The 26,640-nt window shown below is 44.1% G+C and overlaps 1 protein-coding gene across 1 annotated transcript in view; it reads left to right on the forward strand.

Annotated features, from left to right (window-relative positions):
- Positions 1 to 26,640, forward strand: part of chid1 (chitinase domain containing 1) — a 143,349-nt gene that overhangs the window by 88,967 nt on the left and 27,742 nt on the right. Inside the window, exons 7-9 of the mRNA XM_073049109.1 lie at positions 10,109 to 10,201; positions 13,656 to 13,757; positions 18,085 to 18,240. Of these exons, the coding sequence (XP_072905210.1) occupies positions 10,109 to 10,201; positions 13,656 to 13,757; positions 18,085 to 18,240 (351 nt within the window). The remainder of the gene's footprint in view (positions 1 to 10,108; positions 10,202 to 13,655; positions 13,758 to 18,084; positions 18,241 to 26,640) is intronic.

The following is a 26,640-nucleotide window of genomic DNA, read 5'->3' on the forward strand; positions in this document are numbered from 1 at the left end:
TTAGTTGGGCATTCCTATACAGAGTGTTAGGAAGATTTGGCTTTCAAGAAAAGTTTATTAAAGTAATCCAGACTTTATATCACAGTCCCACAGCTCAAATTAAGATAAATGGGGTCCTCTCTGACTCCTTTATTTTAGAGAGAGGAACTAGACAGGGATGCCCAATTTCTCCTCTCCTTTTTGCGTTATACATTGAACCGCTTGCCCAACTAATAAGACAGAGCGAAATTGTAAAAGGTGTTAAGGTGGCAGGGATTGAACAGAAAGTGGCGTTATTCGCAGATAACGTTTTAGTCTATCTGAGTGAACCAGAAAAATCATTTATAGGATTGTTTACACTGTTGGATGAGTTTGGGAAAGTATCAGGTTATAAAATAAATGTAAAGAAAAAGCAGGTTATGACCCTAAATTATACAGTATCCAAAAAACTGCAGGATACATATGGTCTTGAGTGGGAAGCTAAATCATTAAAATATTTAGGAATAACCCTGCCAAAGGATCATTCAACGTTATCACAGGTAAATTATGAGCCATTAATTTCAGAGATAAAAGCAGATATACATAGATGGAATTTTATACCCTTTTTAAGTTTAAATTCAAGGATAAATACTATAAAAATGAATATTCTCCCTGGGTTACTCTATCTTTTCTGGACTTTACCTGTAGAGGTGGACGATAATCAATTCAGGGAATGGGACAAATGGATTTCCCGCTTTATCTGGCAAGGAAAGAAACCTAGAATTCGATTTAACACCTTACAGTTAGGGAAGGAAGGGGGAGGAATGGCACTTCCTTGCTTGAGAAATTATTTTTATGCCTCACAGATAACCCCTCTGTTATACTGGTGTAATAAGGAATATAAGGCTAGATGGAAGGAAATAGAATTTGGATTGATTGACAGTTTTCCTCTGCAGGCCTCAATAGCAGACAAAGGATTGATAGCCCAATTGGAAAAGTCTAAAAACAGCTGGATAAATCTTACATTAAAAGTATGGCAGAAGGTGGCTAATTCATGTGGATCTAATAACATGTTAAAACTTTTTAGATGGTGTGCATATGATACCGAATTTCTTCCCAACAGAGTAGATAAAAGATTTGAATTATGGATAAAGAAAGGTCTTACAACCTATCTTTCATTTACACAGAAAAGAGTATTACAAAGTTTCCAATCCTTACAGGACAAACATGGCCTAGAATATAATGACTTTTTTAGGTACCTTCAAATACGACATTATGTTAACCAGAGTGGTAGATATACAGATTTATCAACAGTAGAATTAGAAGTTTTCAAGATTCTGAATTCGGCTTACAATTCAATGCCAAGTAAATCAATTTCTCGATTATACAATGTATTCTTACATGCTAAAAATGAAAACACATTGTATATTAAAGAGAAGTGGGAGAAAGAAGCGGGGTTGGTACTTTCAGAGGAGGTTTGGGGGAAAATATGCAGCTTTCAGTGGTCTTCGACTAACTCTTTGATTTGGAGAGAGCATTGTTGGAAAAATATTATAAGACCCCATATCAGGAAAAATATAAAGATACAAACGTGACGTGTTGGAGAAGGTGTGGCTCCAAGGAGGCAAACCATCTCCATATTTTCTGGGATTGCCCTAAATTAAGATTATATTGGAAAGGTATTCATAGAACTTTAGGTCAGGTATTTAAGACCCAGATACCTCTGAACTTTGAGACGTGCATGTACTGTTTTTGGATCAGAAGAAAGACATAAAGTTGCTACAGGTCCTCTTAGCGGCAAGTAAGAAATCAATTACCAGAAAGTGGCTAAATCCAGTATCACCTACATTAGAAGATTGGCATGAAATTATTTTGGAAATATTTAAAATGGAAAAGATGACCTACTCTTTGAGAATTCAAAAAGAAAAATTTAATCAAATTTGGAATAAATAGATTGAATTTATAACCCCAAAGTGAGCAGACTTTGGAGGACTCTCCTAATGATTTACACTGCATTTTTTCATCAACACTGTAATATTGCTAATGTAAGCACCCTTGGATCGATTGTTTACTGTTTTTTTTTAAACTAGGGAATTAACACAAATAAAGGAAAAGATTTGGGAAAGGGGAAAAATATGGAAAAATTAAGTAAATAAGTACATAGGGATTGGAAAATTATGTTTGGGGGTAGGAGCAAACATGAACGAGTTAGGATATAAAATTCTCCAATGGTAATTACATAGGGTTATATATAATATTTTGGACCAGAAGTAATGGTTCAGAAGAGATACATGGAATTATTATTAATCCACTATTATTACTATTTTTCTTAACAATTATTGTCATTGCTTAGTCTAATAGGGTGGAACTACAATGGCACATAATTATCTATTTAGGTGCCTTATTACTTTTATATTATCTCAATGTGTGCTTATGAATATATAAAAAATTATAGATTAAAATTAAATAAAAAAATTTTAAAAATAGATTACAGATATCTCACATTAGTTATCCTGGGGATTGAACTGAACTTTCTTACATACCATCGTAAGACTGTAACTCTTGCCACCTGAGCTTGAATGAGTTTGGGAACTTTAATTTTACTCCTATATATGCATAACACTGCTAACTCTTGGTTTATCTGGTTTAAGTTACTATATTTGGTAGTTACTAGTAATTTGTTAACAGCAAAACCTGACTCCAGGTGTGTTCTTTTGCTGCTGATACCTTTACATGGGTGTGTGTACGTAACATAATTGGGGGCTCATCCAGGATATGAACAAATGTTTGCAGCCATTTTAAAATTGTTTGGGGGCTTAATTGGTTGATTAATGATTGATCTGCTTTGGGGAAATCCCTTTTGTTTTGCTTGAGTAGAAAATCAGCAGCAATGAATGTTGATAAATTTTCAGAAACGCCAACCTCTGAGGCATTAGAGGATGCCAGAAGGTTTGAGTTGTTGAGTATTGCTAAAAAGTTGAAACTTACTAAGGTGAAATCGACAATGAGGAGGTCACAGATGCAGAGGACAATAGCCGAGTATTATGTATCTGAGGATGTGTTTAAAGTGGAGTAGTTGGAGTTGTTTCCTGAAAGCACCAGTATCAGATGGAAAGATTAAGGTTCGAGGCTGAGGAGAAGCAAAGGCAGCAACAGCTTGAGTTTGAGTTACGAGTAAAACAGCTCAAGGCTGACGAAGCAGAAAGACAGGCGGTTTGAGCTGGAAAGATAGAGAAATTGCAGCAAGGAGGTCTAGTGTTAGACCCCGGCGGTGGGTTTAGTGTCAGTTGAGAAATTAAGTTGGTACCACCATTTGATGAAGCAAAAGTTGATAAGTACTTCCTGCATTTTGAAAAAGTGGCCCAGAATCGGCAGTGGCCAAAGGACCAGTGAGCTGTTTTGTTGCAAAGTGTAATTAAAGGGAAAGCTCAGCAAGCATATTCTGCCCTGACACTTGCAGAGGCAGCTGATTATAATACAGTGAAAGATGCTGTGCTTCAGGTTTATAAGTTGGTTCCATAGGCATACAGACAAAACTTTAGACATTTGAGTAAGTCTGGGAGCCAAACGTATGTGGAGTTTGCCAGTGAGAAACTTGTGTACTTCAATCGTTGGTGTGCCTCAAAAGGGGCGAATGAGGATATTAACAACTTGAGAGATTTGATTTTGGTTGAAGAATTTAAAACATGTGTCCCTGCTGAAATAAGGACGTACCTAGAGGAGAAAGAGGCTGCGACCCTTTCAGAGTCTGCTAGATTAGCAGATGAGTTTGCTTTAACCCATAAGGTTAAGTTTATCCCGAATGAGAGCTTCCAAGAGAGTAGCTGGGGTGATCAGGGGGAATTAGAATTTGAAACTGGGATTAGTGATGAAAGCGAGGAAGAGGAGGCAGTCCCAGTTGCCTGTGTTCAGGTTGTTGAAGCATCTGTAAACCTGCAGGATGCTGAACATTGTGTTGAAACTCAGTTAAAACCTGAGATGTCAGATTTGGTTGAAAAGGAATTCAGTCATTCTGTGAAGTCTGGATTGGTTTCAAGACCTTTGACCTTGTTGGAGGGAGTGGTCAGGTGAGAAAGTGCCTGTTAGTCTGTTAAATTTTGCTTTGGTATTTAGAAATAAACACTTGGCGATGTTGTTCAAGTTTGTGATTTGGAGAGACAGGGTTTGGAGACTTCTCAAAACAAAGGGCAGTGTTGTTTTGACCAAGAGGGACCATCTGCGAATGTTGTTAAGGAAACCTGGAGAACCAAAGATCTTGAAAATGGAACAAATGACTTGTTTGGAACTTTTTTCAAGGTAAATAATAGTGATGAGTTGGCACCTGTGCAGGGTAAAGTTCAGGCAGTCTGTGGAGTACCTATTTCAGCTGGTAAGCAAGCTGATCACGTGATGGCTAAGTGTTCTGCTTTGAAGTGGAAAAGGGAAAATGGTTGACCAAACGCTATTTTGAATACAACAGGATCTGGTTTTGCAGGAATTTGATTTTTTTTGTACTAAATCATGTGATAGGTGAAGACAATATCATGGCAGATTGACTGTCTGGATGTTAAGTTTAGAATGTTAAGTTAATGAAATAGAAACTAGTATCTATATAAGCAGCACACACAAATTGCAGGTGGAATGCAGCAGGCCAGGCAGCATCTATAGGAAGAAGTACAGTCGACATTTTGGGCCGAGACCCTTTGTCAGGACTAACTGAAAGAAAAGATAGTAAGAGATTTGAAAGTGGGAGGGGGAGGGGGAAATCTGAAATGATAGGAGAAGACAGGAGGGGGGAGGATAAAGCCAAGAGCTGGAAATTTGATTGGCAAAAGGGATACAGAGCTGGAGAAGGGAAAGGATCATGGGACGGGAGGCCTAGGGAGAAAGAAAGGGGGAGGGGAGCACCAGAGGAAGATGGAGAGCAGGCAAGGAGTGATTGTGAGAGGGGCAGAGAGAGAAAAAAAGGAGAGAAAAAAACAGGGGGGGGATAATGAATAAATCAATAAATAAATAAGGGATGAGGTAAGAAGGGGTGGAGGGGCATTAACAGAAGTTAGAGAAATCAATGCTCATGCCATCAGGTTGGAGGCTACCCAGATGGAATATCAGGTGTTGTTCCTCCAACCTGAGTGTGGCTTCATCTTGACAGTAGAGGAGGCCGTGGATAAACATATCAGAATGGGAATGGGCCGTGGAATTAAAATGTGTGGCCACTGGGAGATCTGATGGATAGAGCGTAGGTGTTCAGCCAAACAGTCTCCCAGTCTGCGTCGTGTCTCACCAATATATAGAAGGCCACACTGGGAGCACCGGACGCAGTATAACCGACTCACAGGTGAAGTGTCGCCTCACCTGGAAGGACTGTCTGGGGCCCTGAATGGTGGTGAGGGAGGAAGTGTAAGGGCAGGTGTAGCACTTTTTCCACTTACAAGCATAAGTGCCAGGAGGGTGATCGGTGGGAAGGGCTGGGGCGGACGAATGGACAAGGGAGTCGTGTAGGGAGCGATCCCTGCAGAAATCAGAAAGGAGGGGAGGAAAGATGTGTTTGATAATGGGATCCCGTTGGAGGGGACGGAAGTTATGGAGAATTATATGTTGCACCCGGAGGCTGATGGGGTGGTAGGTGAGGACAAGGGGAACCCTATCCCTAGTGGTGTGGCGGGTGGATGGAGTGAGAGCAGATGTGCGTGAAATGGGAGAGTTGCGTTTGAGAGCAGAGTTGATGGCAGAAGAAGGGATGCCCCTTTGTTTGAAAAAGGAAGACATATCCTACATCCTGGAATGAAAAGCCTCATCCTGAGAGCAGATGTGGCGGAGATGGAGGAATTGCGAGAAGGGGATGGGACAGATTTTAATTCCACGTCCCATTCCCATTCTGATGTTTCTATCCATGGCCTCCTTTACTGTCAAGATGAAGCCACACTCAGGTTGGAGGAACAACACCTTATATTCCGTCTGGGTAGCCTCCAACCTGATGGCATGAACATTGACTTCTCTAACTTCAGTTAATGCACCTCCTCCCCTTCTTACCCCATCCCTTATCTATATATCTACCTATTTATTTATTTATTTATCTATCTATCTCTCTCTCTCTCTCCCCCCCCCCCCTTTTCTCTCCCTGCCCCTCTCACAATCACTTATTGCCTGCTCTCCATCTCCCTCTGGTGCTCCCCTCTCCCTTTCTTTCTCCCTAGGTCTCCCGCCCCATGATCCTCTCCCTTCTCAAGCTGTATATCCCTTTTGCCAATGGCCTTTCCAGCTCTTAGCTTCATCCCTCCCCCTCCTGTCTTCTCTTATCATTTCGGATCTCTCCCTCCCCCTCCCGCTTTCAAATCTCTTACTATTTTTTCTTTCAGTTAGTCCTGACGAAGGGTCTCAGCCCGAAACGTCGACTGTACTTCTTCCTATAGATGCTGCCTGGCCTGCTGCATTCCACCAGCATTTTGTGTGTGTTGGTTGAATTTCCAGCATCTGCAGATTTCCTCGTGTTTTAGTATTTGTATACGCTTCTGTAATGTGCTACATGGTAATCACATATGTATTGCTTTATACTCTGTAACTTACAAAATTGCAGAGTATAAAAGATCAAAATTTTCTCGCTTGGGGGAGTTGTTATATACCCCTAGGGTTCATTTTTTCTGTGCACTGTCACTTTAAGGTGGCGAGAGATTGAGACTGACTCAAGCACACTGACTGCTGCTGTCGGCTTCTGACTTGCTATGGTGAGAGAGGTGGAGTTATTTGATGGACAATGAATGTTTACATTTTTTGTGCGGCTTGTTTTGAATATACAAGGACACAGAGACACACACAGTCGGAGTCGAGGTGGATTTGGTCAGTGAAAGACACCAGTGAGTGGGTCGCTGGTTTAAACTGTCAGTAACCCAATGGGGTGAGTTGAGTTTGATCCAGAGTATTGATAAATGACTCTCCCAAGTGTTGCAACTGGAAGAAATTTATGGAGAGGAGAGGAAGGTTTAAAACAGAAGATACCTAGTGACAAAGAGATCATTGTTTGGTCTCCCTCCAAGTAGCCAGTAAGGGTGAGTTTGTTTCCATTCAAATATGAAAGTGTGATTGTCACATAGTTAATCCACAGGAGTGGGTTCTCTGGTGAGGGGGAAACCTTTGTGAATACAATGTGTGTGTTTACCCATGTCTGGGTGTGGTATTTCATTGAAGAAAGGCACCCCTGTGGCAAATCACTGTTGGAGTTACTTCGTATGTGACCGAATTGGATAAGTGACTGTCACATTTTGTGGTTGGGGTAACCTTGTGGAATCTACCGGTCTGTCTACCCTTGCCTGGGTTAGTTTTCCCTGGAAGAGGGTCCCTGTTGTGATAAGGTATTGTTGCTGATAATCCCTACGTGGATTCGGTTTGAGTATCCTGTGGCCACCACTTTGGGATGTCCCGTAGCTGGATTCGGGTGTGGTACCACTTGTGTTGAAAGGATATTCGTTGAGGATCACTGTTGGTGATACTTGGTGTGCGGAGTGGAACAACTTCAGAGATAAAACCTACCACTATTGTTATTTTGTATTGCTGTTGTGGAATATCGACGTAATTGCCTTCTCACAACATTCGCCTTTGGACTACAGATATCTCACATTAATTAACCTGGGGATTGAACTGAACTTTCTTACATACCATCATAAGAGTGTAATTCTTGCCACCTGAGCTTGAATTAGTTTGGGAACTTTATTTTTACACCTATATATGCATAACACTGCTAACTCTTGGTTTACCTGCTTTAAGTTACTATATTTGGTAGTTACTAGTAATTTGTTAACAGCAAAACCTGACTCCAGCTGTGTTCTGTTGCTGCTGATCCATTTACAGGGTTACCTGTAAGTAACAAGAGAAAGGAGTTAAATTGCCATGCATAGGGCTGGAGAACTAGTTGTGCAGAGACTGCTTGGGACTGCATTTTGGTCCATTTAGAATTGTTGGTGGATGAATACTAATTAGAAATTATTGGAGTAGTAGGATCTGACGTTGAGCCATACAGTGTCCAGGAGTGAAGTCAGCACAAAAACTGCAGGCTTCCTCCTTTTAGGCTGGGTGATTGATTTGAGAAAACAGTATGTCAAAGTGTCCACTGCCATAGAAGGCAGGCAATTCTCATTTTGAACACTGGCTGTCCCCTCTAATATAGTGCTGTGGGTAACCTCAACTCCTTTTCTCCCTCTCTGTCATGCCAAGATGCTCATGGTGTTGCAGGAGTTTGTGGTCTGTGCCCCAGCACCTCGTGCACCACCGTTCTCAGAGCCTGATCCTGTCTTGGTTCCATCAGCCTCATTGCTGCTATGTATTCGCCTCAGTTCATGCTCACATTATAGTGATTTTCAAAGCGAAAATAATCCTACTTATAATTATTTTCTCGATTACCTTCAGATTGTTTGTTAGTTCTCCTTTTGCTCTATTGAAAGGTGTAGATTTTGTTGTCTGCAATTTTTTTGACATCCCCAGTTCTTTCTTCACTACCTCCACTAAAAGATAGCAGAGTTTTAATTACTTGGCCAGTATCTAGCCTTCTGCATACGTGTATTCATTTCGCTTGGAAGTTTTCATGTTTTATTGCTTTACAACATTGAATTATGGGGGATTTAATTTGACCTTTTTGACACTGATCAACAGAAAAAGACTCTTTTGGGTCAAAGTGAAAACAGATCTCTACAAAGTGATCTAAATTAATTACAAATGTAAAACACTAATTGATTTCATAATTATTCACCTCCTTTAATATGACACACCAAATCATCAGTGGTGCAGCCAATTGGTTTAAGAAGTCACATAATTAAATGATCTGTTTTTGAAGACCTGTGTTCAGTCAGAGTGTTTTAATTGCTGGCAATCCAGTATCCTAGTAAAAACTGCACCATGAAGACAAAAGAACACTCCAAGCAACTCTGTGAAAGGGTTATTGAAAAGCACAAGTCAGGAGATGGAAACAAGAAAATATCCAAGTCACTGAATATCCCTTGGAGTTGCAGTTAAGTCAATTATCAAAAAATGAAAAGAATATGGCACAGCTGTAAATCTGCCTAGACCAGGCCGTCCTCAAAAACTGAGTGACTGTGCAAGAAGGGGACTCATGAGGGAGGCCACCAAGAGACATATGACAACTCTGGAAGAGTTACAAGCTTCAGTAGCTGAGATGGGAGAGACTGTACATACAACAACTGTTGCCCGGGTGCTTCACCAGTCGCAGCTTCATGGGAGAGTGGCAAAGAGAAAGCCACTGTTGGGGGGGAAAAAAATCACATGAAGTCTTGGCTAGAAAATTGCCAGAAGGCATGTGGGAGACTCTGAAGTCAGCTGGAAGAAGGTTCTATGGTCTGATGAAACCAAAATTGAACTTTTTGACCATCAGACTAAACACTATGTTTGGCGTAAGGCAAACACTGCTCATCATCAAAAACACACCATCCCTACCATGAAACCTGGTGGTGGCTCCATCATGCCATGGGAATGCTTCACTGCAGCAGGCCCTGGAAGGCTTGTGAAGGTAGAGGGTAAAATGAATGCAGCAAAATACAGGGAAATCCTGGAGGAAAACTTCATGCCGTCTGCAAGAGAACTGCGACTTGGGAAAAGATTTGTTTTCCATCAAGACAATGGCCAAAGCATAAAGCCAAAGCTACACAAGAATGGCTTAAAAACAATGAAGTTAATGTCCTGGAGTGGCCAAGTCAGAGTCCAGGCCTCAATCCAATTGAGAATATGTGGCTGGACTTGAAAAGGGCTGTTCACTCACGATTCCCATGCAATCTGAAAGAGCTTTAGCAGTTTTGTAAAGAAGAATGGGGAAAATTTGTGGTATCCAGATGTGCAAAGCTGATAGAGACCTATCCAACAAGTTCAAGGCTGTAATTGCTGCCAAAGGTGCATCCACTAAATATTGAGTTGAAGGAGGTGAGTAATTATGCAATCAATTATTTTGTGTTTAATAATAGAAGTTTAGACCAATTTAACCAAGGGGGGGGGCAAATACTTTTTATAGTCTCTCCCTCTCCCTGCCCCTCTCCCTCCCTTATATGAATGTATGTGTGTCGTGCTACAAATTCTAAGCTCCATCCCACAACACAGTGCACTCTGAGAATGGTAGATACAGGTGCAGACTGTGAGCATGGATAGCCTCTGATGAGATGTGTTTGCTTTGCAGGGAACTCTCTCACATGATTCGGCACCTGGCAGAATCGCTGCATGGAGCCATGCTGAACCTTTTGTTAGTGATCCCGCCAGCAATCACACCAGGGTAAGCACCAGATTACATAACAGATCATTATGGCCAGCAGAACTATGAAAACAAAATACTTGGATCACTGAGCGGTGAGAAGTATCTCTACTAATGACAAGGCCATAAGACATAGGAGCAGTATTAGACCATTCAGCTCATTGAGTCTGCATTGCTTTTTCATCCATTTCCCTGTGAGCACCAATGTCCTGCCTCCTTCTCTTAACTCCTCATTCCCTGACTGATCAACAATCTATCAACCTCTGCCTTAAATGATAGATAGATAGATAGATAGATAGATACTTTATTCATCCCCATGGGGAAATTCAACTTTTTTTCCAATGTCCCATACACTTGTTGTAGCAAAACTAATTACATACAATACTTAACTCAGTAAAAAAAATATGATATGCATCTAAATCACTATCTCAAAAAGCATTAATAATAGCTTTTAAAAAGTTCTTAAGTCCTGGCGGTTGAATTGTAAAGACTAATGGCATTGGGGAGTATTGACCTCTTCATCCTGTCTGAGGAGCATTGCATCGATAGTAACCTGTCGCTGAAACTGCTTCTCTGTCTCTGGATGGTGCTATGTAGAGGATGTTCAGAGTTTTCCATAATTGACCGTAGCCTGCTCAGCGCCCTTCGCTCAGCTACCGATGTTAAACTCTCCAGTACTTTGCCCACAACAGAGCCCGCCTTCCTTACCAGCTTATTAAGACGTGAGGCGTCCCTCTTCTTAATGCTTCCTCCCCAACACGCCACCACAAAGAAGAGGGCGCTCTCCACAACTGACCTATAGAACATCTTCAGCATCTCACTACAGACATTTATTTAAATATATTTAAATATATCCAATGACTTGGCCTCCACTGCTGTCTGTAGCAATGAATTCCACAGATTCATGCTACAGAATTCACCACTCTCTGGCTAAAGAAATTTCTCCTCATTCTGAATAGACATCCCTCTATTCTGAGGTTGTGTCCTCTGTTCTTAGACTCCCCCAGCACTGGAAACATCTTCTCCAATCTACTCTGTCCTGGCCTTTCAATATTTGATAGATTTCAATGACACCCCCCTTCATACTACTAAATTCCAACAAGTCCCAGAGCCTTTAAACACTCTTCATATGATAAGCCTTTCATTTTCATTTTCATGAACCTCCTTTGAGCCCTGTCCAATTCAGCACATCCTTTCTTAGATAAAGGGCACAAATGTGCTCACAAGTGAGGCCTAACCTCTGCCTTCAAAGCCTCAACATTACATCTTTGCTTTTATATTCTAGTCCTTTCAAATGAATGCTAATATTGTATTTGCCTTTTTCACTGCTGACTCAACCTACAGATTAATCTTTTGGGAATCATGCATGAGGACTTCTAAATTCCTTTGCAGCTTAGATTTTTGAGCTTTCTCTCCTGTTAGAAAATAGTCTACCCTTTCATTTCTTCTACATTGTATCCATCTGCTACATCTTTGCCCATTCTCCTAATCTAAGTCCTTCTGTAGCCTCCCTGCTTCCTCAACACTAATGCCCCTCTACTTGTGTTTGTAGTGTCTGCAAATTTGACCACAAAGCCATCAATTCCGTCATTTAAATCATTGAATACAACGTTAAATGAGATGGTCACAACCCAGACACCTGTGAAACACCACTAGTCACTGGCACCCCATCAGAAAAGGCTTCGTTTATTCCCACTCTTTGCCTCCTGCCAATCAGCCACTGCTTTATTCATACTAATATCTTTCCTGTAAAACCGTGGCCTCTTAACTTGTTAAGCAGGATCATGTGTGGCACCTTGGTAAAGGCCTTTTGAAAAACCAGTTAGACAACATCCATCGAATCTCCTTTGTCTATCCTGCTTGTTATTTCTTCAAACAATTCCAACAGAGTTGTCAGACAAGATTTCCCCTTAAGGAAACCATGCTGATCTTGGTCTATATTATCATGTGCCTAGAAGTACCCTAAAACCACATCCTTAATGATTGACTTTAACATTTTTCCAACCATTGAGGTCTCACTAACCGGCCTATAATTTCCTTCCTTCTGCCTCTCTCCCTTCTTGACAAATGGAGTGACATTTGAAATTTTCCAGTCCTCTGGAAACATGCCAGAATCTAGTGATTTTTGAAAGATCATTACTAATGCCTCCACAATCTATTCAGCCATCACTTTCAGAACCCTGGGGTGTAGTCCATCTGGTCCAGGTGATTTATCTACATTCAGACCTTTTAATTTCCCAAGCACCTTCTCCATATCAATGGCAACTTCATTTATTTCTGCCCCCTGACACTTGAACTTCCACCATACTGCTAGTGTCTTCTTCAGTAAAGGCTAATGCAAAATACTTATTCAGTTTGTCCGCATTTCCTTATCCTCCATTACTACCTCCCCAGCATCATTTTTCAGTGGACCAATATCTTCTCTTGCCTGTTTTTTTACTAATAATATATCTGAAGAAACTTTTGTATCCTCTTTAATATTATTGACTAGCTTGCCTTCATATTCCATCTTTTCCCTCTTTAGTTGCATTCTGTTCTGTTGTCTCATGCCTCTGGAATTCCGTATACTCCACTGTAATACCGATACATCTGACTTTAGCTTCTTCTCAAATTGCAGGGCACATTTTATCATATTATGATCGCAGTCTCTCAAGGGTTCCTTTACCTTAAGCTCCCTAATCAAATCTGGTTCATTACACAACACCCAACACAGAAAATGCGTTTCTCCTAGTGGGCTCAACCACAAGCTGCTCTAAAAAGCCATCTTATAAGCATTTTACATTAAATCTCCTGCACTGTGCAAATTAATGGAGCTTCCCATTGCATTGTTTACATCTCAACTGCTCAGCCCACTGAAAGAGCCAGCATGGTAACTTGATTCCAGATCTATTTTCTGATGACGATTTCTGATGATTGTGTAGTATTCATTTCCATTCATGTTCCCCTGTTGTGAGCTGTATCAAAAGGGGTATCAAAATCAGCATATAGGAGGGAGATTGAAAATTTAGCTGAGTGGTATAATAACAACAACAACAACCTCTCACTCAATGTCAACAAGACCAAGGATCTGATTATAGACTTAAGGAGAGGGAAATCAGAGGTCCATGATCCTGATTGGAGTAGCAGAGGTGGAGAGGGTCAATAACTTTAAAATCCTGGGTGTCACTATCTCAAATTCCAAAGAAAGCATGACAGCACCTGTACTTCCTCAGGAGTCTGCAGAGATTCAGCATGTCATCAAAAACCTTGGTAAACTTCTATGGATGTGTGGTGGAAAGCGTGTTGTCTGGCTGCATCATAGCCTGGTATGGGAATGCCAATCCTTTGAGTGGAAAATTCTACAAAAGGTAGTGGATTTGGCCCAAGTATATCATGGGTTGAGTGGCATCAGATAAGGATCAATAACGCTTGTCAATGCAACACCCTCTTCCTGCTGTTAATTATCAAAGCTGACTTTGTCTCTTCCACTTTCAAGGACCAATCAGTCTGGGATGTTTAGGAAGCAGGACTTTGACCAGCTGGCCCAAGTTGTGGATGGATTCAGTCTCATGACGTATGACTACTCAAGCACACCTCGGTAAGATCTGTGGTGAGACAGTTCCACCCTTTATCATGATGTCATTACAGACACTAAGTCTAAAGCAGAATGTGATTGTTTTCCTGGGTCTCTGACACTGGGTTTGCATCTCACCTGCACTATGCCTGATCTGGCCCCACCTACCCCTTATCTCCAGGGTCATGTTTGTGTGTTTATCTATCTGTGAGTGTTTGTATCCCTGTATATGTGTGTGTCTGGATGTGTTTGTGTGTGTGTATGTGTGTTCATGGATATGTATGTTTATATGTGCTTGTGTGCACAGAACCATTATTATGGGTTCTGTGCTGATTGGTTAAGTGGAGTGTTGCCAGGGGACATAGCCACACCTTGTCTATCATTGTCTGGGGCCTCGCTTCTCACAAGTACAATGCAGTGAGCCACTTCCCTCTCATTCCAGAGAGTGGTGAATCTTACAAGCTGGAACTGGACTATGAGAAGGAGCAGAGATTGGGATAGGGAAGAAGTGCCCCTACTCAACCTGACCTCCCTCCTCTCCATCACATTCACTGCCACCAGTTTTGGAACATGAGCTGGAAGAGAGAACGGTGGTTCCAGGGAAATGCAGAGGCCAACAGATACCAGCAGGCTGCTGGTACAGACTGCCAGTCCCCTGCTGCGAGGGAAAGAATACTTACATGTGAACATAGGGAAGTGTAATCTAGCTCCACTCTGGAGCAATGGCCAGGCAGAGGGTGTGTGGATTGGAGCTAGGAGCTAAGGGTGGTGCTTTTTACCTATGTATCAGGAAAATAGTTCAAGACTCAGACCTAACTTCTGAGTTCCAGAAGAGAAGGTGTTGACTTTTCAAAAGACCATGCAATAGTTGATTACTTTTTCAAAATAGTTTTACAAAATAAAATGAAGGTTGATCTCAATAAATTTTATATGGCATTCTGCATTACATCCCCTCATTCATATTGTGCCTACACTGAAGAAATGCAAGTTCAGTGGAAAATCATCTTTGATTCCTCAATATTCTCTGCCTCTATTTCCAAAGGACCTATTCTGCGTGTCTGTTGAGAGGAGGGTGCATGTTCTGTTGGCTTTGCATGGTAAACATCTGTCTGTACCACCACTAACCATTACCAGCATCACACTAGCATGCTGGGGAAAGGCTTCTATCTGAGCAGTAATACAATGAATAGAGTGCCAGGAAAACCTGGTTCTCCACAAGTGGCCAACAATCTTCTATAAATCATAAAAGTGATCTTCCAAAACTTTAACATGAGGAAATCTGCAGATGCTGGAAATTCAAGCAACACACACAAAAAGCTGGTGGAATGCAGCAGGCCAGGCAGCATCTATAGGAAGAAGCACATTTGACATTTCGGGCTGAGACCTTCCGTCAGGACTAACTGAAAGATCCGTGCTGGGTCTTTACCATCCCCTCCGACCTTCAACTCTCTTAGGCAGAGCGCTCTGTCCTCAGTAAGGGCCTCACCTTTGTCCCCCTTCGCCCACACCTCAGTGAGTTCCGCGTACGCCATGACGCTGAACTCTTCTTCCATCGGCTCCGTCTTCAAGCCTACTTCTTCGGCAAGGACTCTCCCACCCCCACCGATGATCCCATCTCCTGTCTTCAACCCTCCTCCTCTTCATGGACACCCTGCTCTGGTCTTCTGCCTGCTCTGGATCTCTTTATTGCTAACTTGCTGATCGGACATCAACAGTCTTCACTTCACCACACCCTGTTCAAATTCCAACCTCACTTCTTCCGAACTCTCTGCTCTCTACTCCCTCTGCACCAATCCCAACCTCACTATAAAACCCACTAAGTAGTCTGGCGTACTGACCTCTACCTTGCCGAGGCACAGCGACAACTCACTGGTACCTCCTCTTATTTACCCCTCAATCATGACCCCATTAAGGAGCCCCAGGCCACTGTCTCCTTACACCATCACCAATCTTATCAGCTCTGGGGATCTCCCATCCACTGCCACCAACCTCATAGTTCCCACACCCCGCACTTCCCGTTTCTACCTCCTACCCAAGATCCACAAACCTGCCTGTCCAGGTAGACCCATTGTCTCAGCTTGCTCCTGCCCCACCGAACTCATTTCTGCATACCTTGTTTATCCCCCCTTGTTCAATCTCTTCCCACCTATGTTCGTAACACTTCTCACGCTTTGAATTTTTTCAATGATTTTAAGTTCCCTGGCCCCCACCGCCTTATTTTCACCATGGACATCCAGTCCCTATATAGCTCCATCCCCCACCAGGAAGGTCTTAAAGCTCTCCGCTTCTTTTTGTATTCCAGACCTAACCAGTTCCCCTCTACCACCACTCTCCTCTGTCTAGCGGAATTAGTCCTTTCTCTCATAATTTTTCCTCTGGCTCCTCCCACTTCCTCCAAACCAAAGGTGTAGCCATGGGCACCCGCATGCGTCCCAGCTATGCTTGCCTTTTTGTTGGCTTTGTGGAACAGTCCATGTTCCAAGCCTATACGGGTATCCATCCCCCTCTTTTCCTTCGCTACGTGGACAACTGCATTGTCGCTGCCTCCTGCACACATGCTGAGCTCGTCGACTTCATTAACTTTGCCTCCAACTTTCACCCTGCCCTCAAATTTGCCTGGTCCATTTCCGACACCTCCTTCCCCTTTCTTGATCTTTCTGTCTCCATCTCTGGAGACGGCCTATCTACTGATATCTACTATAAGCCTACAGACTCTCACAGCTACCTGGACTATTCCTCTTCCCACCCTGTCTCTTGCAAAAATGCTATCCCCTTCTCACAATTCCTCCATCTCCGCCGCATCTGCTCTCAGGATGAGGCTTTTCATTCCAGGACGAAGGAGATATCTTCCTTTTTTAAACAAAGGGGTTTCCCTTCCTCCACCATCAACTCTGCTCTCAAACACATCTCTCCCATTTCACGCACATCTGCTCTCATCCCATCCACCTGCCACCCCACTAGGGATAGGGTTCCCCTTGTCCTCACCTACCACCCCACCAGCCTCCAGGTCCAACATATAATTCTCCATAACTTCTGCCACCTCCAACGGGATCCCACTACCAAGCACACCTTTCCCTCCCCCCCCTTTCTGCTTTTCGCAGGGATCACTCCCTACGTGACTCCCTTGTCCATTTGTCCCTCCCATTCCTTCCCACCAGTCACCCTCCTGGCACTTATCCTTGTAAACGGAACAAGTGCTACACTTGCCCTTACACTTCCTCCCTCACCACCATTCAGGGCCCCAGACAATCCTTCCAGGTGAGGCGACACTTCACCTGTGAGTCGGCTGGTGTGGTATACTTCGTCTGGTGCTCCCGGTGTGGCCTTTTATATATTGGTGAGACCCGACGTGGACTGGGAAACCGTTTCACTGAATACCTACGCTCTGTCTGCCAGAGAAAGCAGGATCTCCCAATGGCCACACATTTTAATTCCACATCCCATTCCCATTCTGATATGTCTATCCATGGCCTCCTCTACTGTCAAGGTGAAGCCACATTCAGGTTGGAGGAACAACACCTTATATTCCATCTGCAACTTCTGTTAATGCCCCTCCTTCCCTTCTTACCCCATCCCTTATTTATTTATTTGTTCCCCCCTCTTTTTTCCCTCTCTGCCCCTCTTACAATCACTCCTTGCCTGTTCTCCATCGCCCTCTGGTGCTCCCCTCCCCCTTTCATTCTCCCGAGGCCTCCCGTCCCATGATCATTTCCCTTCTCCAGCTCTGTATCCCTTTTGCCAATCACCTTTCCAGCTCTCAGCTTCACCCCACCCCCTTCTATCTTCTCCTATCATTTCAGATTTCCCCCTCCCACTTTCAAATCTCTTACTATCTTTTCTTTCAGTTAGTCCTGACGAAGGGTCTCGGCCTGAAACGCCGACAGTGCTTCTCCCTATAGATGCTGCCTGGCCTGCTGCGTTCCACCAGCATTTTGTGTGTGTTGCTTCCAAAACGTTACTCACTATCAGTAGCTCCTTACCAAATCCCTGATGCCAGTACCAATATTCCAAGTCACACTTTGCTAACTAACAAGGTTCTTGAGAATTACTTGTGCTTTCAGGACTTGTATTTGCATGGCACATTAAATATTTTAGGGGCACAGTTGGCTGCAGATGCTGAAAGCTGAAGCTAAAAACAAACTGCTGGAGGAACTCAGTGAATCAGGCAGCATCTGTGGAGGGAAGTAGACAGTCAGTGTTTTGGGCCACTGCTCAAGTTCCTCCAATAAATTTCTTTTTTTTTCTCTAGAATCTTTAGGCTTTCATTTGTTCTTTTTCCTTAGTTTGGATTCAGTTTGATCCAGTTTGATGTGCTGTAGCTTTGAGAGCTGACCTTCCATTTGCCTTCCAGACCTGGCCCCAACTCTCCTATCCCCTGGATACAAGCCTGCGTTAAGGAATTGGATCCCGAAGCAAAATGGAGGAGTAAGATCCTGCTGGGCCTGAATTTCTACGGGATGGATTATGGTACATTTGCAGGAAATGGGGAACCAATTATAGGGCAGAGGTAAGATGTACCATCTGTCTTTTCATTCTCTTTCAAAGCAGGGATTATTCACGCTATAAATTCCACCTGGATCCTGTCGCTGTTCCATGCTGGAAGTGTTGACAGAGCAGATTTATTGACCATTGAATGAACTAGGACAAGTCGGACCACTGAAGGTCAAAGGTTTGAATTCGGTGCTCTGAGGTCTCATACAAATGATAATGACTTTCTGTAATCTGCAGTTTTAACTTTAACTGTGAATAATATTTGTTTCACGTCCCTGAGACCTTGTACACAAAGATAGTTCTATAGCACAACAAACAATCTGCTGGAGGAATTCAACCGGTTGAGCAGCTTTTGTGTGGGTGGGGGGGGGGGGGGGGGGAGGATGAATGGAATTTTATTTCGGTCAGTACAAACAACAAAAAGCATCATTTTCAATGATGACTTCATAAGACAAAATTACAACAAAAGAAACATAGATATTCTTTAAAACAGACGGAAAGGGTTTAAGGCTGAAGCCACAGCTTATTACGCCTACCCTTCTTACTTATACAACAACGTATGAAAGAATTGGTGACATTTCAGGTGGAAACCCAGCGTCAGTCGATCTGAATACCCATGAAACTTAAAACAATACAGCACAGGAAAACACCCTTTTATCCATGCTGTCTGTGCAAGGATAATGCCACTTTAAATTACACATCTGCCTGCACATATCCTTCCATTCCCTGCCTGTCTAAATGCTTCCTAAATATTACTATCTTATCTGATTCCAGCACTGCCCATTCCAGGCATCCACCACTCAGTGTGTAAAAAAAACCATTCTCCTCACCTTAAAGCTATACCCTCTAGTATTATTGTATCCTCCTTGGAAAATGAATCCTATGAATCCTGATGAAGAGTCTTTGGCCTAAAATATTAAACTCCGATTATTTCCCACAGATGCAGCCTCAACTTCTTAGTACTTCCAGAATTTTCTGGTTTTAGTTTAGATTCCCAGCATCTGCAGGTTTTCTTTTAAATTTTCTCTTTCTAGTTGAATTCACTGCTACTTCTCTTCTAGGACTTTCAAACCTGAAGAAGTTCTGTTTTGCTCTGATGTGAGATTTCTATCTTTCTCGCCTGCCTTGTTCACCCTGTCTTTTAACCCAGTTATGATGAAAGGACTTCAACCTGAAACATTAATTAAGTTTCTCTTTCACAGATGCAGCCCAACTGCTGAGGGTTTCCACCATTTTCTGTTTTAATTTTAGATATCCAAATAACACCTTCCCAAATCTTATAGCAGTAGTATACCAACCATGGAGCATTGAGTAAACTTCGGACAGTTGCACAAGCTGTTTCTTTAATTCTCAGGTAATGTCAATTCGGTAATTCACATGTTTCTAATCAAGTGTTGAGCAAAGCAGACAAGGATAGGAATTTCCATTCCTTTAAGAGCAAAAGTGAGCCAGACTATATTTTTAATGATTTTTATAGTTTTGTGGTCTGATTAAACATATTGTTGTGTGCTTAATTAACTAAGTTTAATTTTTCTATGGTGCCATGGGAGAACTTGAATGTATCACTGGATATTTAGTCAGCTATCTGGATTGCTGGATCCACAGTTTAATCCTTGGTTTACCATGGTTATAAGCATTTCTTATGCTGCTGAATACATGTTCTACAGTTAAGTGTAATCATTAAAAGAAGATTAACATAAGAGGCTTAAAATGTTACCAAGAATAGTATTCCAAGGATTGGAAGAGTTTTAGGAAGCATCAACCAATGACCAAAAAACTGATAAAAGGCTAAAAGGCAGATTTTGAAAGCAAATTAGCAAGTAATTAAAAAAAATGTTTGTAAGAGCTTTCACATCTAGGTAAAAATAATGCAAGTTCTAGGAGAAATTATTGTTGGAGGATAATGAAATATGTGCAGGAATATGGAATATTTTGTTACTTCATTGAGTAGGATCCCAGGTCTGATGGCGGTGAGAACTTAGCCCATACATGAATTTTGCTGAAGAGGCTATGTTAAAAATAAAAGGGACTTAAACCAGACATGAACCACACACACACACACACACACACACACACACACACACACACACACACACACACACACACACACACACACACACACACACACACACACACACACACACACACACACACACACACACACACACACACACACACACACACACACACACACCCCTCCCCCCCACCTATTAACATTATTACCGGAGAATAAAATAGGGAATGAAAGACTAGTCAGTTCTCCTCAAAATCTTGGAATCTCTCATTAGTAATGACAACCAGAGCATAACACATTAGACAATATGGTGGCTTTTGGGAATATTTATGGAGTGGATTTAGTTATTACTGTGCAGCAGTGGCTGTAATCTGTGTGGATTTTCAAATTACATTTTATAGGAACTGTTTCATAAAATAAAAGCTCATCAAGTTAAGGACAACATACCACAAGAATCCTTGTCCAAATATTTGTTTTCCCAAATGATCCAAAATGTAGATTTCTGTAGTGATTGTTCAAAAAATATTTATGACTGTTAATGTGTCCATTGAATTAATACAATAAATATATCTTAGTAAGATTTATTTATTCATAGAGGGCAGCCATCGATCCCAGGGGATCGTGGGTTTGTGCCTCTGGTGGACTGTGTCCTCTCCAAGGCACAAGCCTGGATGGGAAGATTTGAAGAACCGGCTGTTGCCCATGCAGCAGAATCCCCCTCTCCACGTCACTGATGTAGTCCAAGGGAAGGGCAAGTGCCGATACAGCTTGGCACCAGTGTCATCGCAGAGGTTGCCAGAGTACAATTACCAACAACATCAAACTGCCTTAGGGACTCAGCTCTGGATTTCTTCTTCAGGGTGTACTCCTGAAGCCTTTCCTATGGGTGGGTATGGACACAAGGCAATGGAGGTTTGACATCAGAGTTTTCCTTCTCCTCGGCAGGCTGCCATCCAAGGCAAACGGGCTCCACCTGCCCGAAGCAACTGGTTTTGAGGTGCCAGTGGTCCGCCTTTGCCCATTCTTTCATCAGTAGAAATAGTTCCGCCGGGCCTAGTAGCTAAGCCACACGTGAAGGCGAAGAGTGGACTTGGTTGTCAGAGGTTGTTAGAGTCGCACGCCATTTGGAGCATTTTATAGGTAGTAGGAGCTTATCCCCACTGCCACTCCCAGCTATGACAACCTTAGGAATCTATTTATTCATAATATTACTTGTAAAACATAATGTGCCAAACAAAGTAACGTTTAAAATTAAAGGGGGTGAACAATTCCAACACTCAGTGGTGAACTCTGTCATTGAAACTGGTCTGTAACCCAAACTGGAATTGGAATTGGTATCATTGCCACAAGAACCAAGGTACAGCAAGGAACTTGTCTTGCATTCTGTTCATACAGATAAGATCATTTCACAGTGCATTGAGGTAGAACAAAGTAAACCAATAGCAAAGCAGAATGAAGTGTAACAGCTAGAGAGAAAATACAGTGCAGGTAAGCAATAAGGTACGGGATCATAATGAGGTCAAGAGTCCTATTTATCATACTTGGGAACCATTTAATGATCTTATAACAGTGGAAGCTGTCCATGAGCCTTGGCAGTCCCAAGAAAACTGGACTGGAGATTTTCCACTGAGCTAGCATGGTGAGAGTATTGATGAAGGAGAGAAGGTAGAGATGAGGGCGGAGGGTTGGTGGGTTCTGTACTGGGTTTTCTGATGATACAAAGTGAGTGTAAAGAGAAGCATTAGTAACACTCTTGAATGGGGTATAGGAGGGGGAGGGGATTGTGACCCTAGAGAGGGTACAGGAAGGGGATGAGATCTTGAGGTGGGTGCCAGAGGTGTTACTGATCTGAGGAGGTGAGTTGTTATATGATTGATGTGGGGAACGTGAAGGTGCGGTGGGAAATTCATGAAAGTGGTAAGGTAAGATGCAAAAAAGAATACGTCCTCTCAGTTCATGTTCCTGTTTTTCCATGTTCTAGTAGTACCAGACCTGCAACCACTTCGTTGAAACCTCCTCTTTGGCCATGAGGTCCTTATGGTGCCTGTGCTTCATTGCTCCTAGTACTTGCCCTTTGGCTGGTGCTGAGACCAATAATGCATGTAGGGTGTGGACACGGTTACCTCACAGTCTGGGCAGCCTCTGGAAGCACCTGGTTAAAATGCCACAAGACTCACCATCTGTTTATTCAGCAGTCTGCATTGTATTATCAGAATTAAAATGTCATAGCAGTCTCAGATTTAAATGTTTAATTAACTGCAATAAAAATGATGTGTATTAGAATTGATTTGTAATCCCACACTAATCATGTACATAGTGGTGTTGGCCTGTAATGAGATTTTCAACTGGCAAGTAATGGGGCTGAATGTGTTGGGTGGAATTACAGGCACACATAATGAATGGAGTCACTCTGTCTTTCTGTGATGCTCTTCATTAGTCACTGTATCTGGGGAATTGCTGTACCTTTGAATTGTTAGCGTGCAGTTTAAAAAGTAGGGAGTCAGAGCTGCCCACCCACGTAAAGACACATAGGCTTCTGCACACCCACATAAAGACACATAGGCTTCTGCACACCCACGCACCCCTCTGTCTTGCAGTTAAATCTTACACTTTTTGTAAGTAGTTGTGTATAGTCCTGTTGTAATGAGCTGTGCCACCTGTACTCTGACTATCACTCCATAAGGACCCTTATCAGCATTTAACGCGCTGCCTTCTCATATGTTAACCAAGAAGCAAGCTATTCTTATCTATACTGGCTCTCAGCACAGCCCCATTAATCTCTTTCCTCATTTATTCCTCTGAAACATTTTCTAGCTCAAAGGATTGTGACTCTTGACTCCACCCACCTTCTGTCTATACTTGGAATAAGAGGAAATCAGGAACCCCTAGAGAAATCCACATGCTCACAAAGAGAACGTGCACACTCCACACAGACAGCTCACAAGGAGAACGTGCACACTCCACACAGACAGCTCACAAGGAGAACGTGCACACTCCACACGGACAGCTCACAAGGAGAACGTGCACACGCCACACGGACAGCTCACAAGGAGAATGTGCACACTCCACACGGACAGCTCACAAGGAGAACGTGCACATGCCACACGGATAGCTCACAAGGAGAACGTGCACACTCCACACGGACAGCTCACAAGGAGAACGTGCACACTCCACACGGACAGCTCACATGGAGAACGTGCACACTCCACACGGACAGCTCACATGGAGAACGTGCACACTCCACACGGACAGCTCACATGGAGAACGTGCACACTCCACACGGACAGCTCACAAGGAGAACGTGCACACTCCACACGGACAGCTCACAAGGAGAACGTGCACACTCCACACGGACAGCTCACAAGGAGAACGTGCACACTCCACACGGACAGCTCACAAAGAGAACGTGCACATGCCACACGGACAGCTCACAAGGAGAATGTGCACACTCCACACGGACAGCTCACAAGGAGAACGTGCACACTCCACACGGACAGCTCACAAAGAGAACGTGCACGCTCCACACAGACAGCTCACAAGGAGAACGTGCATACTCCACACAGACAGCTCACAAGGAGAATATGCACACTCCACACGGACAGCTCACAAGGAGAATGTGCACACTCCACACAGCTCAGAAGGAGAATGTGCACACTCCACACAGCTCACAAGGAGATAGTGCACACTCCACACAGCTCACAAGGAGAATGTGCACACTCCACACGAACAGCTCACAAGGAGAATGTGCACACTCCACACAGCTCACAAGGAGAACGTGCACATGCCACACGGACAGCTCACAAGGAGAATGTGCACACTCCACACGGACAGCTCACAAGGAGAATGTGCACACTCCACACGGACAGCTCACAAGGAGAATGTGCACACTCCACACAGACAGCTCACAAGGAGAACGTGCACACTCCACACAGACAGCTCACAAGGAGAATGTGCACACTCCACACAGCTCACAAGGAGAACGTGCACACTCCACACAGACAGCTCACAAGGAGAATGTGCACACGCCACACGGACAGCTCACAAGGAGAACGTGCACACTCCACACAGACAGCTCACAAGGAGAATGTGCACACTCCACACAGACAGCTCACAAGGAGAACGTGCACACTCCACACAGACAGCTCACAAGGAGAACGTGCACACTCCACACAGACAGCTCACAAGGAGAATGTGCACACTCCACACGGACAGCTCACAAGGAGAATGTGCACACTCCACACGGACAGCTCACAAGGAGAACGTGCACACTCCACACGGACAGCTCACAAGGAGAACGTGCACACTCCACACAGACAGCTCACAAGGAGAATGTGCACACTCCACACAGACAGCTCACAAGGAGAATGTGCACACTCCACACGGACAGCTCACAAGGAGAATGTGCACACTCCACACGGACAGCTCACTAGAGTGAGGGAGCTGCCGTACCTGCTGCACCACTTACCCATGCCTGAATAAAATTGTTATTCTCGTGTTCTTCTTGCCACATCCCCTTCGCCAATTCCTTTGTTTGTTTGTGTACTTCTAACTGCTGTCCTGAATTCTCATAGCGCTGATACAACTGCAGTCCTCTTCCCTGTCCAGTCCTCGTGATGATGCTCACATACCTGGGAGAGCAGCTAGCATAGTGGCCAGCTTTACGAACGCTAGCTCAGTGGTGAAGTGCAGCGGAAACATGATCCACAGGAGGCTGGCAGCACTGAATGCAGCCAGGAGTGACCGACACTGACTAGACTACTGGATACTGGCTAGACCAGTATATGTTAGATATGTCAGCTATTCATAGTCAGTTTTCTTTGATGTATATGGTCAGACATGGGACTTAGTGAATCTGACAAGCAGATTGTATTTCTTCAGGCAGATTCAGTTTGGCGCATGATATATTGATCAGTGCTAATGGTGTGAAAGAGGGCAAGGCTTGCGTTTACTCTTTTTACTTGTTTTCCGGGGAAATCCAATCTACTGTTAACTACCTCACGAAGTATGAGGAATAAATATAGCTGAAGTCAGAAGCTGATTTCCCTTGACCTCCTCTCCTTGAGAAGCGGTCCCATTCACAGGCATCATTCTGAAAGCTTCAAAGAGCTGGGCTCAGCATCCGAAACTGAGTTGTTTACTTCCACTGGCATGAACAGCACTGGCTCCTAACATCAGCTGTGGTCCTCCACAACCCTACGTCCCAAACTTCCACACCCCTCCCAAACCTCCACACCCCACGTCCCAAACCTCCACACCCCGCCCAAACCTCCACACCCCGCCCAAACCTCCACACCCCACGTCCCAAACCTCCACAACCCACGTCACAAACCGCCACACCCCTCCCAAACCTCCACACCCCACGTCCCAAACCTCCACACCCATACATCCCAAACCTCCACACCCCACGTCCCAAACCTCCACACCCCACATCCCAAACCCCCGCACCCCACGTCCCAAACCCCCGCACCCCACGTCCCAAACCCCCGCACCCCACGTCCCAAACCTCCACACCCATACATCCCAAACCTCCACACCCCACGTCCCAAACCTCCACACCCCACATCCCAAACCTCCACACCCCACATCCCAAACCTCCACACCCCACATCCCAAACCCCCGCACCCCACGTCCCAAACCCCCGCACCCCACGTCCCAAACCTCCACACTCCACGTCCCAAACCTCCACACCCATACATCCCAAACCTCCACACCCCACGTCCCAAACCTCCACACCCCACGTCCCAAACCCCCGCACCCCACGTCCCAAACCCCCGCACCCCACGTCCCAAACCTCCACACCCCACATCCCAAACCTCCACACCCCACGTCCCAAACCTCCACGTCCCAAACCTCCACACCCCTACGTCCCAAACCTCCACACCCCTCCCAAACCTCCACACCCATACATCCCAAACATCCACATCCCACGTCCCAAACCGCCACACCCCATGTCCCAAACTCCCGCACCCCACGTCCCAAACCCCCACACCCCACATCCCAAACCTCCACACCCCTCATCCCAAACCTCCACGTCCCAAACCTCCACACTCCTACGTCCCAAACCTCCACACCCCACGTCCCAAACCCCCACGTCCCAAACCTCCACACTCCTACGTCCCAAACCTCCACACCCCACGTCCCAAACCCCCACACCCCACATCCCAAACCCCCACACCCCACGTCCCAAACCTCCAAACCCCATGTCCCAAACCTCCACACCCCACGTCCCAAACCCCCACACCCCACGTCCCAAACCCCCACACCCCACATCCCAAACCTCCACACTCCTACGTCCCAAACCCCATGTCCCAAACCTCCACACCCCAACATCCCAAACCTCCACACCCCACATCCCAAACCTCCACACCCCACGTCCCAAACCCCCACACCCCACATCCCAAA

Source organism: Hemitrygon akajei, chromosome 6, assembly GCF_048418815.1.
Source record: "Hemitrygon akajei chromosome 6, sHemAka1.3, whole genome shotgun sequence".
Lineage (NCBI taxonomy): Eukaryota > Metazoa > Chordata > Chondrichthyes > Myliobatiformes > Dasyatidae > Hemitrygon > Hemitrygon akajei.